General features: G+C 41.0%; 1 protein-coding gene across 1 annotated transcript in view; it reads left to right on the plus strand.

The window, feature by feature from the left end:
- Positions 1–13,246: 13,246 nt before the first annotated feature.
- RUNX1 (RUNX family transcription factor 1) overlaps positions 13,247–14,187 on the plus strand; it is a 206,459-nt gene continuing 205,518 nt past the window's right edge. The window contains exons 1-2 of the mRNA XM_084647539.1: positions 13,247–13,298; positions 13,479–13,595. Coding sequence (XP_084503665.1) covers positions 13,538–13,595 — 58 coding nt within the window. The 5' untranslated portion in view covers positions 13,247–13,298; positions 13,479–13,537. The remainder of the gene's footprint in view (positions 13,299–13,478; positions 13,596–14,187) is intronic.

Here is a 14,187-nt window from a genome sequence, read left to right on the forward strand (position 1 = left end):
TGCCCTGCGACTCCTCAGTTCTAACGTGAAGGGACCACTTCTTGTGGTATGAGGATTCATGGTTTCCACATCAGTTCAATTCTTGGCTTCTCTGACTAAATGACCAAAAACCGTGTCAGTGTTAGTGGTTTTTGAGTTGGGCTCTCACTTGTGTTCTAGAAATTAAACTGAAACCACAAACGCACTCCATCCAACAGTGTTCAGCTAATAACAGTGTTTTGACTCTCTAGCCCACTAGATCGAGCTACCCAAACTCTTATGATTTGGAGATTCTTCCTCCTCTTGTTTTGCATTCTGGATCTGAGTCCCATACTGCATTCCACATTGAGGTTCTAGCAGATTAAGGACCATTGGTAACCCTGGAGCAAGGGGAGATCCTCAGGCTACAGGTCCAACTTTCATTGCTCAAATGGAATGTTCACCAAATCTGCATCAAGAATAAAAATGCTTTAAGAATAGAAATAATAGTAATAGTAAAAACTAAGGAGGGAAATAGGGTGACCAGACAGCAAGTGTGAAAAATTGGGACAGGAGGTGGGGGTGGGGGTTAATAGGAGCCTATATAAGAAAAGGCCCCAAAATTGGGACTATCCCTATTAAATCAGGACATCTGGTCACCCTAGAGGGAAATGAGAGAGTTCTACTGCCATGATTTATTTTTAAAGCTATTGCACCTTGCCCACACATTTGAGTGATACCAAGCAGTCACCATCCTCTCAGTGAATGCTAGGAATAGAGCCACCCATGAATTAGATAGATGGATATACTCCATGTCAAAATTTTGAAAAGCAACTAATGATTTTGTAGTACCTTTTGTAGGCCTTTGGGTACCCACCTTGAGCCACCTTCTGAAAATCAGGCCTTTTTGTTGTGGCCCAAAAACACCAAAAAGTGCTAGTCACTTTTGAAATTCTTGGCCTTCAAGTCTGTAGAAAACTTCCTAATTAAAACAGTATTTCCATACAAGCAAGGGAGCGCTCTGAATTCACTGATCTCTGTCATACATGAACCTGTGGTTTTGTTAGTTATATTATTGTTAATTATTTTCAATAAGAAATCCCAAGACATGAAACTCAAATCATAGAAAATATAATGTATGATCAAGAAATTAATTTAACATAAGCGGAGGTGTGGGAGAAAGGAACAAAACACCATGGTGTTTTTTTCAAAGCTGTACCAAACACACAGAGTTCAATCTATATGGATACAAAAGCCAGCCTTTCCATACTGTTACCTTTTGTGCTGTCATCATGTATAAGTCATGCAGCAGGAAGAAGAGGATCCTGATTTGATGCTGTGGGGAAAGGTTTCCTCATGGTTTCGAGGGTTGCTGGGGGGAAAATCACAGCTATTAGAGTCAAATTCTGTTCCCAATTACTCCAGGGTAACTCCATTAAAACAGTGGATTTGCTCTACATCTACGTGCTGTACGTGAGGGTAAAACTTGACCCGGTAGGTGGAAAGTAATTCAGTGGTTGTAAATTATGAATCAAGGGTATTTTTCCTCCCCCTAAAGATTTTATTTTCAAGTTCCCTCTCACTCTTGGGTCTGCATTTTGAATGCTCAGCACTTTTCTGCTTGTAGGAAACCTTGTACCTCTCTGTACGTTGGCCAATGTATGATCAGCTTTTTAAGTGATATGAAGGGCACTTTCTTAACGATGATTGGACATCTCAGCCACATGGTATCCCATCCATCTATTCAAAATGCAGTTTTCTGTCAGGATTAAAGTTTAAACTAACTTCATGTTAAGGGAAACTCTCATAATGAAGTGTTCCATTTACTTCATCATAATGCCAAATACTGTGCTGCACAGTGTAAGGCAAACTGCACTGTACATGTATACCGCAGAGAAGAAAAGGAAAGAAATTATTACATTGATTTATGTAGTGCACATTGCTATACCGTCTGGGACATCAGATAAGAAGCTGCTGGCTGCATTGGGGGTGCAGGGTCAGGGTCTAATCTTCTGCATGGAAAGCAAGGTTAGTAATCACTGTGCTACTGAGCTATTCTAAATTAACTAATCTACCTCACAGATGTATGGCAGGTATTTTTGGAAGGGAGGACAGTAGGTTCTAGAAAAGAGGTGAAATCTCATTCTGCTTAAGAGAGCCTGACAACTAATAACAGGCCTGATCCAACACCCCTTAGAAGTCAGTGGAAGGACTCTGACTTTAGTGAGGCCAAATAATGTCAGTCAATGGGTGTTAGTGTATTTAGGGTCCATTCTGATTTGGAGCCTCTATAGTCCAGGTGAAGCCCTTGAGGAAATACAGATAATGACACTATCCTGGCTATACTAGCATTTGTTGTAAACAAAATGAAAGGGCATTATTTCCTCTGCCAGAGCCCTTACTGGGGGCCAGCAAAAAGTTAGTAGCAGATGGAATAGTAAATTATTATGTGTTTGACTACAAAGGAAACTCAAACCTTTTCTTGCAGGATGCACCCAGTTCACAGCTGCCATCCGCTTCAATTTAGCACATCTCCAAACCTGCAATTAACTCTCTTGAGCGTTTCACTTTGTGGAAAAGGAGCAAACGCAGACAATGCCATAAGGAGTGCACATGGAAGAAAAAGCAGGCAAATCCAGCATGGAAAACAAGGTAAATGATCCCTTTAACCATTCTTTCCTTTTGTTAAGGTAGTCCCCAGCAATCCAATCACGGCATTAAACCCTTCCTTTAAAAGAACTGTGATAATAACTTTTTGCAGTGGTTCCAGACAACTAGGCATTGACACGCTCTTTCATCTTAAGTCTACTTGAACGACAGCATTCCTCTGCTTTATTTAGCAATAAAGGTTCATTTGTGTGATATCAGGTAATTTTTTTCATGAAGGTCTGGCATATCACTCAACCTCCTCCCTGACAGTCACCTCCACTGCACTCTATGTGAAACACAGCTGCTAAGACCCTCTTCCTTGGCCATTACTCTGACCTCATCCCTGTCTCTTTGAATCTTTCCATGGGTTTCCCACTTTCTGCTGCACCAAGATCAAGTTTTGTGTCCTCAACTTCAAGACCCTTCACAACTTTTCCCTTCCCTACTTCTCTGCTCTTTTCTCTTTATCATGGCGCCTGATCCTTACGAAAGCAATAATGCCAACTTCAATTTCCTGATTACCAACTTCTCCCACAACCATCTTGGACCTTTCTTCCATGCTGCCTGTGCATAGAACATCCTCCCTGAAGTAGTGCTTAAGGCCTTCCTTTTCTCCCTTTGAATCCCTCCTCAACACCAATTTCTACTTCAGTGCCTACGTAAAATTTGCCATCTAACAATGGCTAGGTAGAAGGCCAGTTAGGGTAGTTAAGTATGAAAATTTTGAAAGGCACCTATGGGAGTTAGGTGCCCAATTCCCAATTAAATTCACTGGGTGTGTTTGAATGGTATGTTATCCATTCCTAAAAAAAATTCCCCCAGCCTTTATTTATTTATCATTTATTTGATAAAATGTAACCCCCAAAATGATCTGCCAGTTATAAAATTCTTATGTCTATTAGTAGCCTGCTAGCTGTCAAGGGAAGGAGAAAACTTGGGGATAAATGTTTATATATAAACATCGAGGTACCCATTGGAAGCGGTCAACATATTTCAATTGATTTTTTTTAAGGAATGTTAATTTTTTTGGAAATTTTCTGTTTCTCCATCACCCCCATCTCCTCCCAAAAAGTCCTTCTGTAGCAAGCCAAAGCTAAAAGGATTTAAAATATATATTTATATGTTTTTTGATACCCAGATAAACTACATTACAGAAGAATACTTGTGGCACCTTAGAGACTAACCAATTTATTTGAGCATGAGCTTTCGTGAAGTGAGCTGTAGCTCACGAAAGCTCATGCTCAAATAAATTGGTTAGTCTCTAAGGTGCCACAAGTACTCCTTTTCTTTTGCGAATACAGACTAACACGGCTGTTACTCTGAAACATTACAGAAGAATGTAGGCCCGAATCCTGCAAACACGTATACATGTGATTCAGAAGAATGATTTTACTGGGAGCACTTATGGAGTAAGATGTTACTTAGGAACAGTTACACATGCTTAACTTTATTCATGTGAGCAGTCTTCTGACTGCTCACATGAGTAAAGTTAAGTATTTCAAAATCCTTTAGACGTTACCTGTGCTTAAATTTACACACATTGAGTCCCGTTGACTTCATTGGGACTACTCTCATTCATAAAGTTAAGCATGTGTGTAACTGTTTGCAGGTTGGTGGCCTTCAGTGATGAAGCTTCTGGGTACAATCCTTGCTGACAACTCATTGTGGGTAGTTGTTACAGACACATCAATTTATAATAGAGTATATTTTTCTTTCCCCTCCATGCCTCCCAAACCAAACCGTGCTTGTGCAAATGTCGGTGCTGAATTTAAGGGGTGAACTATGCCACTAGATTAGAATCTGTTCAAGTCAAAAATAGCCAAGATAATTTGCAAAGAGGAGAAGAAAAAAATGAGAGCTTTTTTACAGACTCATTATCCATTTGCATTATGTGTTGTTGCTTCTGTAGCATGTAAGTTCTACATATTCAATTGAATAGTTCAGGGATCCTTAAGGAAGAGACTGGAGTCTAACCCTTGTCCATAATATTTGGGAAAGAATTCTTAACCCTGTCTTATTGATATTAGTGACAGGCAAACTTCACAATGCTCTGAGGCTTTATATGAGCCCTGTAAGTACTGACAACTTTGGAATCAGATTTTTTGAAATTTAGTTCCTGCTGCCCCCCAGTTGGGGTGTACATTTGGCTCTCTTCATACACTGGCAGGAGTCAAAAAGAAAACCAGTGTCACCTTTTCAAAATGTTTTATTGAAAATAAATAATAACATATGTGAAAAGATCCACAAATGCTAGAGGATAAGTATCATAATAACAGAATAATGGTACTCAGCCTCAGCATAGCTGCGTAGATTTGTGTAATATTCTCTTGTAGTAAATAAGTGTGGAAGGGGTTAATATCTGCCCAAATTGAACAGAAAACGGAGCTGTGTAATTTATACATATCATGCCATCCATTTGTGGGGAAAATATCTTTCCAGTTGTTGGCAGAGGGCATGGCTAGAAACACCCACCGACAAGGGTGGGGGAAAATGAGGATGCTGTTAGGGGAGATAACGCTATATGTGAGGCAATATCTGCAGTTCAGGACTACGGTGTGTAAAAATGTGCAGTAAGCTTTACTGAGCCACTTACCATCCGAGATGAGAGCCAGATGACCTGCTCCTCCCACACCCACGCAATTCACTGGTAAGTCTTGTTGTCGAGGCAGCCCCTGAAAAGTTTATATTATGCATCAACTTGCTACGGTATTAATTTTCTGTTTCATATTTCATGCTTTGCAATGTTATATGGCTTTTCCAGGTTACAATGGCCCATTGATATGTCTAGCCATTCCAATAATTCAATAAAAACATTCTGACGTAAGGTTTCTAATTCTTTAACTCAATGGCATCTGGCTTATAAGCATGATGAGGTTTAGTGTTTACACTGGTGGCTTTTCCATTTAAAAGTCAGAGGAAATCTACAGGTCTCATTCTAATATTGTGCTTAGTGGGAGAGGACTAAGAGAAAAGCCGGAACATTTAAGCCTGTATGTCTCCTTCCAGCAAAGAGGTAAACAAAATGAGAGTTAAAAAGGATAAAATGTCTCAAAAGCAGCAGATATGGGCAGCTTTTCATCAATCCTGTCTCCCACCCCCACCCTCCTTCCCTTCACAAAATCCAAAGGAAGCCTTGCCACATGATAGCGGGGCTGGAAGAAGTCATGTTAGGGTGCATTGTCCATTCCTTGCCGACAGCTGTGGGAGGGGGAATGATGTCCAGGTATAGTAGGGACAGAAAGTGGCAACATGTCTCCTGAGACAACTCTGTCACCAGGTGTAAGGGGAATCGGAAAAAACAGAATGGAAAGGCTTCCTTAAGCAAGGTTCAAAATTTGTTCAGAAGCACGTGCTTTTAGGAACATAAGATGTAAACTAGAAGTGAGCCCCAGGGACGCTGAATCCAGCCCTCTACCATCACAAGCAGCCCCCTCATACAATTGCACTCATAAATTTGTCCAGTGCAGGGACATAGACACAGGTGGGCTGGGGTGGCCACAGCCACACACTTAGCATCCAGGCCCACCTGAATAGGGGCTGGAGCTCCCTGAATCCACAAGCTGGGAGGGGGTGAGTCATCCCAGGAGGGGCAGGTCTGGGTGGGGCTAGTGCTGGGGCTGGAGACTGAGGCAGCAGCACGTGGCACTGGCTGGAGAGGGACACAGCCAGCCAGGCAGATGGACACCAAGCTGAAGTCAGCCAAAGCTCAAGCCCTGGAGGGGTCCCCCTCTGCCCCATGGTGCACCCCGCAGCCTGTGTGCCCCGGGCAGCCTCATCTTCTTGTGTCTGCTAAGCAGTAAGGGCCGGCTGGAGGGGCTGGGGAGAGGTGCCACCCCCCGCCCCATCCATCCTGTTCCCCTGCCACCTTGTCGTTGCCCACCCACCTGAAAGTCGAGGCCCACCCAGTTTTCCTGTCCTGGCTAGGCCACTGATCCAGCTCTCTCTTCAAACTAATTAAGTACTGTAGTTTTCCCTGACAACTCCTATAGGGAGGCTGTTCCAGAAACTCACCCCTCTGGTAGTTAGAAACCTTCTAATTTCCAGCCTGAATTTGTTCATGGCCAGTTTATATCCACTTGTTCTTGGTGCTGACACTGTCCATTAGCTTAAGTAGCACTTTGCCCTCTCTGTTATTTACCCCCTGATGTATTCGGAGAGCAATCACATCACATCCCAGCCTTCATTTTGCTAGACTAAACAAGCCAAGCTCTTCCAGTCTCCTCTCATAGGATAGGCCCTCCATTCCCCTGAACATGCTCTTCTCTGTACTTGCTCCAGTTTAAATTAATCTTTCTTGAACGTAGGTGATCAGAGTTTTGTAGACAGTATTCCAAATATGGTCTTACTAATGTCTTGTACAATGACATCAATACTTCTCTATCTCTACTGGAAATGCCTTGCCTGACGCATCCTGGGATCACATTTCCCTTTTTTACAGGTGCATCACATTGGTGGCTCATAATCATCCTATGATGGACCCACACACCCAGATCTCTCTCCTCCTCTGTCACTTCCAACTGATGAGCCCCCAGCTTGTAGCAGAAATTCTTATGATTAGACCCTAAATGGATGACTTTGCACTTTGTACTATTGAATTTCATCCCATTTCTATCACGCCCCAGTCTTAAAAGTCATCCAGCTCTTCCTGTGTAATATTCCAGTCCTCCTCTGTACTGACAATGCCTCCCAACTTTGTATCATCAGCACATTTCACTAGCCCACTCCTGCTTTTTGTGCCAGGGTTATTAATAAAAATATTGAATAAAATTAGTCCCAAGACCAGTCCTTGTGGAACTCCATGGGTAACCTCTCTCCAGTCCGATAATTCATCTTTCAGCACAACCCATTGCCTTCCCCTTGGTTAGCTAATTCTTTCTCCATCTTACAATTTTTGTACTGATTCCCATCTTCTCTAATGTAACTAATAATTTCCCATGTGGTACTGTCATATGCTTTACTGAAATCCACATCTATTAGATCTACTGCATTTCTCTAATCTAAAAAATCAGTTATTTTCTCAAAGAAGGAAATCAGGTTAGTTTGGCATGATCTACTTTTGGTAAACCCATGGCACATTATTTCCCGTTTACCATTTACTGTACCTCTATGGATTTAATTGTTCTTTCCTTCACAATTTGGTGTAAAGCCTTGCAAAATGCTGAGGTCAGACTAACAGGTCTGTAATTGCCTGGATCACTTCTCCACTCCTTTTTTAAACATAGGTCTAATGTTAGTTATTCTCCAGTCATATGGTACTACCCCCAAATAGGTAGTTTATTTGAAAAATCCTTGCTACTGGATTAGCAATCTTATGTGCCACATCTTTCAGTTTTCTGGGATGGAAATGATCTGATCCCTCCAAGTTGAGAGCATTAAACTCTTTACGGTTTTCTTCTACCTCAGATGTGGCAACTTCTATTTCTAGACACACATTTCTATCAACCTTCATGCCTTCGTGCACATGGTCCATATTTATCATCCTTATTGAAAACCGAGGCACAATATTTATTTAGTTTTAGGCCATACCTGGATTACCTTCAAAGTCATCCATGCCACATAGCAGGCCAACCTCACTCTTCCTAATTATTTATATAACTTTAAAAACCCTCCTGTTTATTTAATTTCCTTAGCAAGAGCTAATTCAGCTTGACTTTTAGCAATTCTCACGTTAGTCTTAAGTTTTCTAACCTGCATGGTGTAGTTTCCTTTGCTGATCAAGCCCTTTTTCCATTCTTTGTAGGCTCTCTGCTTATTCCTAATTACCTTTTTGAGGTGGTTATTCATGCAGCTTGGTCTGAAGCCTTTCCCTACTTATTTATACTTCTCTGTGTTGAGCCAAACCTTACTGAGGGGTGCCCATGACTAATTAGCACACCAAATATCACACATCTGAGAGGATGGGCCCTTGCTTTTCACTGTAGCAACAGGATGTGTCTAATACGCAGACTATACCCAAGGGCCCAATAAGTGCTGTATGTTGTGTGTCTGGAAGACCTCAAGGGATTAAAGTGATTCTAAATTGAAAGGAGGGTGAAAACTGAGAGCCTGATGTCACTGGAGAAAAGAAACCCTTTTGTTTATGTACAATTGGTCACTTGTAGGGCAGATGGAAAAAATGTGGGCCTCCCTACATTGTTGTGTCAAACCTCAAACTGGAAACCTGACCTTGAGACTCCTCCTGAGACAGACCGGTGTAATCCCCAAATCATTCTGCTTGGGTATCTCAGCAGCTTGTGGCTTTCTGCAGCTGGGTGATGATTTGCCATTGGTTACTATGATCTTCAAGGAAACAATTAGTTTCAACAGAGAGATTGGGCACTCTAAGGGTACGTCTATACTGGGATAAAAAAACCCACGGCTGGCTCAGGTCATCTTACAGGGCTCTGGCTCCAGGCTGAAAATTGCTGTGTAGATATTCGGGCCCCACAAGCCTGAGTTAGCTGACCCAGGACAGTCGCAGGTTTTGTTTCCTTGTGTAGATGTACCCTAAGAGAAAAATACTGTTGATGTGGGCATTTTCACATATTCACATAATTCATCTAATGAGGTCATGTTCCTAATTTAGCCTTTGAATGAAATTCTGAAAGCAAGAAGGATTTGCCTTTAAAATCTCAACTGTTTAGTTTCACCCTGTGACTTCTTTACTTTTTCAAAATTTGGAAACCCCACTGGAGTTTGAAGAGGACATGTTCACCTTTAGCCTACAGTCAGATTTCAGAGTATTTAGACATGTACAATGTCGAGACCTATTTACCTGAAGTCATGTTCCAGCTAATGACTCTAGCTAATGGGGTCATGTTCCTCAGTCAGCTGTGGGAAATAAATTCTTTAACATCATTAGACCTTTGACCCCTGCCCAATACACCATATACCAAATTGAACAAATGACTACTGGCACATTAATTTGCTCTTTCATAGTGTCATGTGGCCACTTGATAATTTGCTTCATGATGTGTCAGTTTCCAGAATTAAGTATGATATTGCCTAAATGTTAAAAAGCTGTTATTAGAAAGCAAAGGACCCAAGATAATAGTCATATGATTGTTATGCAGAACTTTATTTAGAAGAGGCAGAGTCCAGATTTTAAAAAATCTAGGAGACCAATTTTAATTAGACAGCAGCCCATAGTAATATTTTCATAAACTCCTTGGGGCAGGGATTGTTGTTGTGAGAAATGCTTCAGCATCTTCCTTTATTTGTACATTGCCAGATAACCTGGCAATAAATAATGACATATATAACTATAGCTATAGCATTTCCATTACGTTTTACCTAACACCACTACAAAACGATACCTCAACACATTCAGAATTTCTGCTAAGAATTGCCAGGTGTAACCCATCTTTGTTAGTATTAATGGAGAGCTTCCTTAACTGGCATAACACAGGCCTGGGAATATAGTAGTTAATTCTTCAATTTAAGTTTAGAATGGGCCTGAAAAACAACATTCAAATCTGGGTTCCAGTGTGCTGTTCTGTGATCCCTTCCCTAAAGTTCAAAGTGTGTGGATGTTAGCAAAGCATTTTCAGATGCTGTTTTGTAGCAGAGAAGAAACTGCAGTGGCAGGATACATGTTGAAACACTTCGTTTTTTCTCTTGCATCATCTGCAGTAATTCTGAGGCGTTAAAACCAGCCCAGTTGTTGCTTCTCACATAGCATAGTTATGCCATGGCTGGCGTGGCAAACGACTGAGGTGAAGGCATTAACATAGCTCGCATTCAGCATGCAGTGGCACTTTGTCCCTAGTGCTATGCCCACAGTCTGGCTGGCCGTTATAGCATATGCTATGGCTACCTGAGTATCTAGCTGCCTGGGTGTCTGGGAGCTTTCCCATCCCTTTGATTATTAGAACAAGGGAAATAAAAAGTGGCTTTAGTTATACCTTAAGACTGGAATCATTGCTGTGTTTTATAGCATTGAGTTACTAAGGCTCCTGGTGGAAGCTTCTCTTACTTGGTGATCTAGACAATGGGTTAGAAGCAAGAGCCAGTCAAAGTGGACAAAACTGATTTTTTCCCCCCACTTTCTGTAAAAGTAAGTTGGTCCAAGCATTGCCCTCCACAGCCCTCCAGAATTTCCATGCATTGATTTCACTAGAAAAACATGGATCCCCTTGGTAAGAACTTCCTAAAAGAAATGCACATCCGATTTTGAAATGACTTTATCAAATAGAACTGAGCTAAATCATAACAAATAACTTATTCAACCAATTTTGCCTTGAATCTTGCATGTCCCTTCAATGCCTGTGAACAGATTGTGGCTTTCTTGTGTTTCTTATCAAAATAATAATTTAAAACTTATTTTTGTGGCTTGTTTGGCCAAATTGTGAGGTGTGTTGCTGTATATGATTGGCTGAATAAGCCCCATGATACTGTGGCTGTTCTCTAATTAGCTGAGCTTAATCCTCACCACCAGGTTTCTGGTGAAAAGGCTTGTGGAAAGTGAATCTGGAATTTGCTTTTCATGAGTGTTCAGATGCGGTAAGCGTAAACCACATTTTCCAATGGGCATTCATAGAGTAAAATCCATTTGGATGAATGTTCATGGAAAGGGAACACAAAAAAGGAGAAAATATTGGAAACATGAAAGTGAATTTGTTTTAAAAAATTAGGATAGGTGCTGGAAGTCAGGGTACTGGGAGTACAGCAGCACCCCCTGGCTTAACATGGTTTCCATCATAGGCAGGGTTTACCTTACAGTTTGATCCAATGGTTTTCAGCACCCGCACTATAAAAATTGTTCCAGCACCACTGAAAATTAGAACAAATATCGGAGGAAGTATTTTTGCATTATTCATCTAGCTCTATTATTAAGTAATTTGGACTCTAAATATTTGGCCAGCCTTTGTGTTTAATGGATTATAGAGGGGGGAAATACCTAGCGTCCACATCCCAATCCCAGCGTTCTTGCAGGACCCATCTGAGCTCCCTCTGCTGGTTCAGACATAGCAATTACCAACCTGATGCTGTTCCCAGCTCTGTGTTGAAACTTATATCATCACTCACACTCAGGCACCAAGCAAGGAAATAAGCCGACAGCACCACGTAAATTGCAGCTGCTTTAGAAACACAAGAGATAAGTCAATGTTAGCCAAATGGAAAGGACAAAGTCAATGGGGGAAAGCGATTTTATTTTCACACAACAAAATTAGTGTAGGGAAAAATCCAAAAGTATTGAAAGTATTGAAAGTATGGGTTTGTTATTATGTTATGGAGATATGATTCAGGTGGGGGAATCCTTATTCCTGTGTGGAGCCCAATGGATGTCAGAGGGGTTTTAGGGTCTGTGTGCATGAGTCCAATTGCAGTACTGTGGACTTAGATTGTCAGCTCTTCAGGGGAGGAACTTTGTGTTCCTATGTGTTTGTGCAACACCCAGTTCAATGGGCCATGACCCAAATAGGGGTCTCCTGTACCTACTGCAATACAAAATAATAATGACATCACAAATGTGTACCACTTTTTCTTCAGGCTACACTTTTAACTGTGTTTGTCACATATGATGTGCAGGACAATACTCTTTCTGATGTGTTGTGTGAATTGGTTCATTTCCTCTATTGTTACTGGTTCCTTGGCAAATGTTTAATAGCTTAAAAAACCTGTTGAGCTCCAAGCTTCTGTACAGGTGTGAGGTATCATATTGATTTGCATTGAAGTGCAAAAAGGTAGTTGTCCAGTATTCAGAAGAGGTGAGAAAGGAGACAATAGCTGGCATAACAGTCACTTCATTGTTCTGACATAAGTAGCTTCCCCCCCACCCTCTCCGTACTGTTCTAACCAGAGTCAGACCAGCATGGGCTGGGCTATTCTGTTTGTAAAGGAGCTCCACTGTTTTAGACAGAAATTTAGAATATTGTGTTCTTTGATCAATCTCTTATTCACTATATCCTAAAAACTGATGAGTCTTTACTCAGTTTTCACTCCAGTAGAACTCCTTCTGAAGTCAATGGGAGCTTTGCCTGGGAAAGGACTACAGGATTTGGCCCTTTGGCAGTAACTTACAGTCTTTGTTGCCAGCTTATACAGACTGACTTCCTTCAACAAGCCCTTTGTTCCAGATTCTATAGGTTGAAATTCATAATCTCTTCTTTTAATTTTTACACTGCAGATTTTTATCCCTTTATATTCTTCTTCAACAGCTAGTAGACTTTTCCTACAGCTGATTCCTAAGGTTTTAAATGATGACATATGCGTCCTCCTTTAGCAGCCGACTAATACCAGGGTTTGAATTACTATTGAATAAGCAGCAATGAAATCTCTATCAAAATAATCGGTAGTTCCAAAAACCACAAACAACAAAACAAGCAGAGTTGTACTAAATCAGCAAGACCATTTCCAGAATGAGGGGCTGTGAGTCACTTTTTTTCCCTCCCTCTGCAAAATCTACTCTGTTTCTCAGCCTAGGGGAGGGCAGGTGGAGTGGAGAGGGCATTGCTTAGAAAGTTTTGGGTTTTTTTTAAAGTCGACATCACTCAAATCATGTGATCGGCACAGACCAATTGAAACAGGTTGTGGAAAGGGGAACAGTTAAATTTGTAATTTTGGTTGTGTGAAACACTTCTTTGGGCCTCATAAACAACCACAGAACCACAAGTTGGGTACAGAGGCAGTCACACAAGAGCGGGTCCGGGATATTGGTCAGCAGACAGGGCAAATCGTTTTGACTGCAAACCACAGAGTTTCGTAGAGTGGTAAGCATCATCAAACCACAACTGATCCGCTATTTTTTTTTTAACAATTTCAGTGTTTGTTTTAGAAAAAGAATCTTATTATCTGGCTTATGTTGCTTCAAAGGCACTAAGATAAAATAGAAAGCAATGGCTAGGAGGAGGGTTATAACAATGACCATTCTTACTTTTTCACTTCCCAAGGTGAAAGAAATAACATATTCCCCCACTTTAAAGAAAGAATAAGTTTTAAAGAGGAAACTATGGCTTCAAACAGCGTATTTGAGTCATTTCCTTCTTACCAACAGTGCTTCATGAGAGGTAAGTGCTATTCAGTGCTGTTAAATATACTTTGGACTGTCCTGTGTTTAAGAAAATGCGTGCTTGTTGCACATTTCAGGAAATGCTTATAATACATAGTTTTCCACTTCTGTTTTCTTTGAGAAAGTCTTACTGGAGCTAATGTCTGAGGTTGTTGCTTTATTAGTTCACTACTTGTCAATTCTTTAGAGATGTTATTATACCTCACTTTAGCTGTTCAAAGAGTCATGGCATCCTCACAGATTTTCCTTTTGTAAATCCAGGCACGTTATACTATTCATCGGAGTTCCCCACACTACAATAGCAGTAGCATCAACCTTTTTGATTCTTTTGGCACAATCTTTGCTTTTGAGCTACAGCCATTAAAAGTAACAGCCAACGGCATGCTGCACATATCACAGACTAAAACTAGTACAGTACTGAATGATGAGCAAGCTCATACGTACAGCCAGCAGAGCGTGATGCTGTCTCATTTTTGCTACTTTGTCAGTTGGGGTAAAGGAAGAAGAAGCATGCTTACTGGGAACAAGTAAGAAAAGCTCAGAAACTTGCTTGAAGGTAGTTGCAACTCACATAGCCCAGGCGAAGAAGA

Source organism: Lepidochelys olivacea, assembly GCF_965140295.1.
Source record: "Lepidochelys olivacea isolate rLepOli2 genome assembly, chromosome: 1".
In the NCBI taxonomy this organism is placed as follows: domain Eukaryota; kingdom Metazoa; phylum Chordata; order Testudines; family Cheloniidae; genus Lepidochelys; species Lepidochelys olivacea.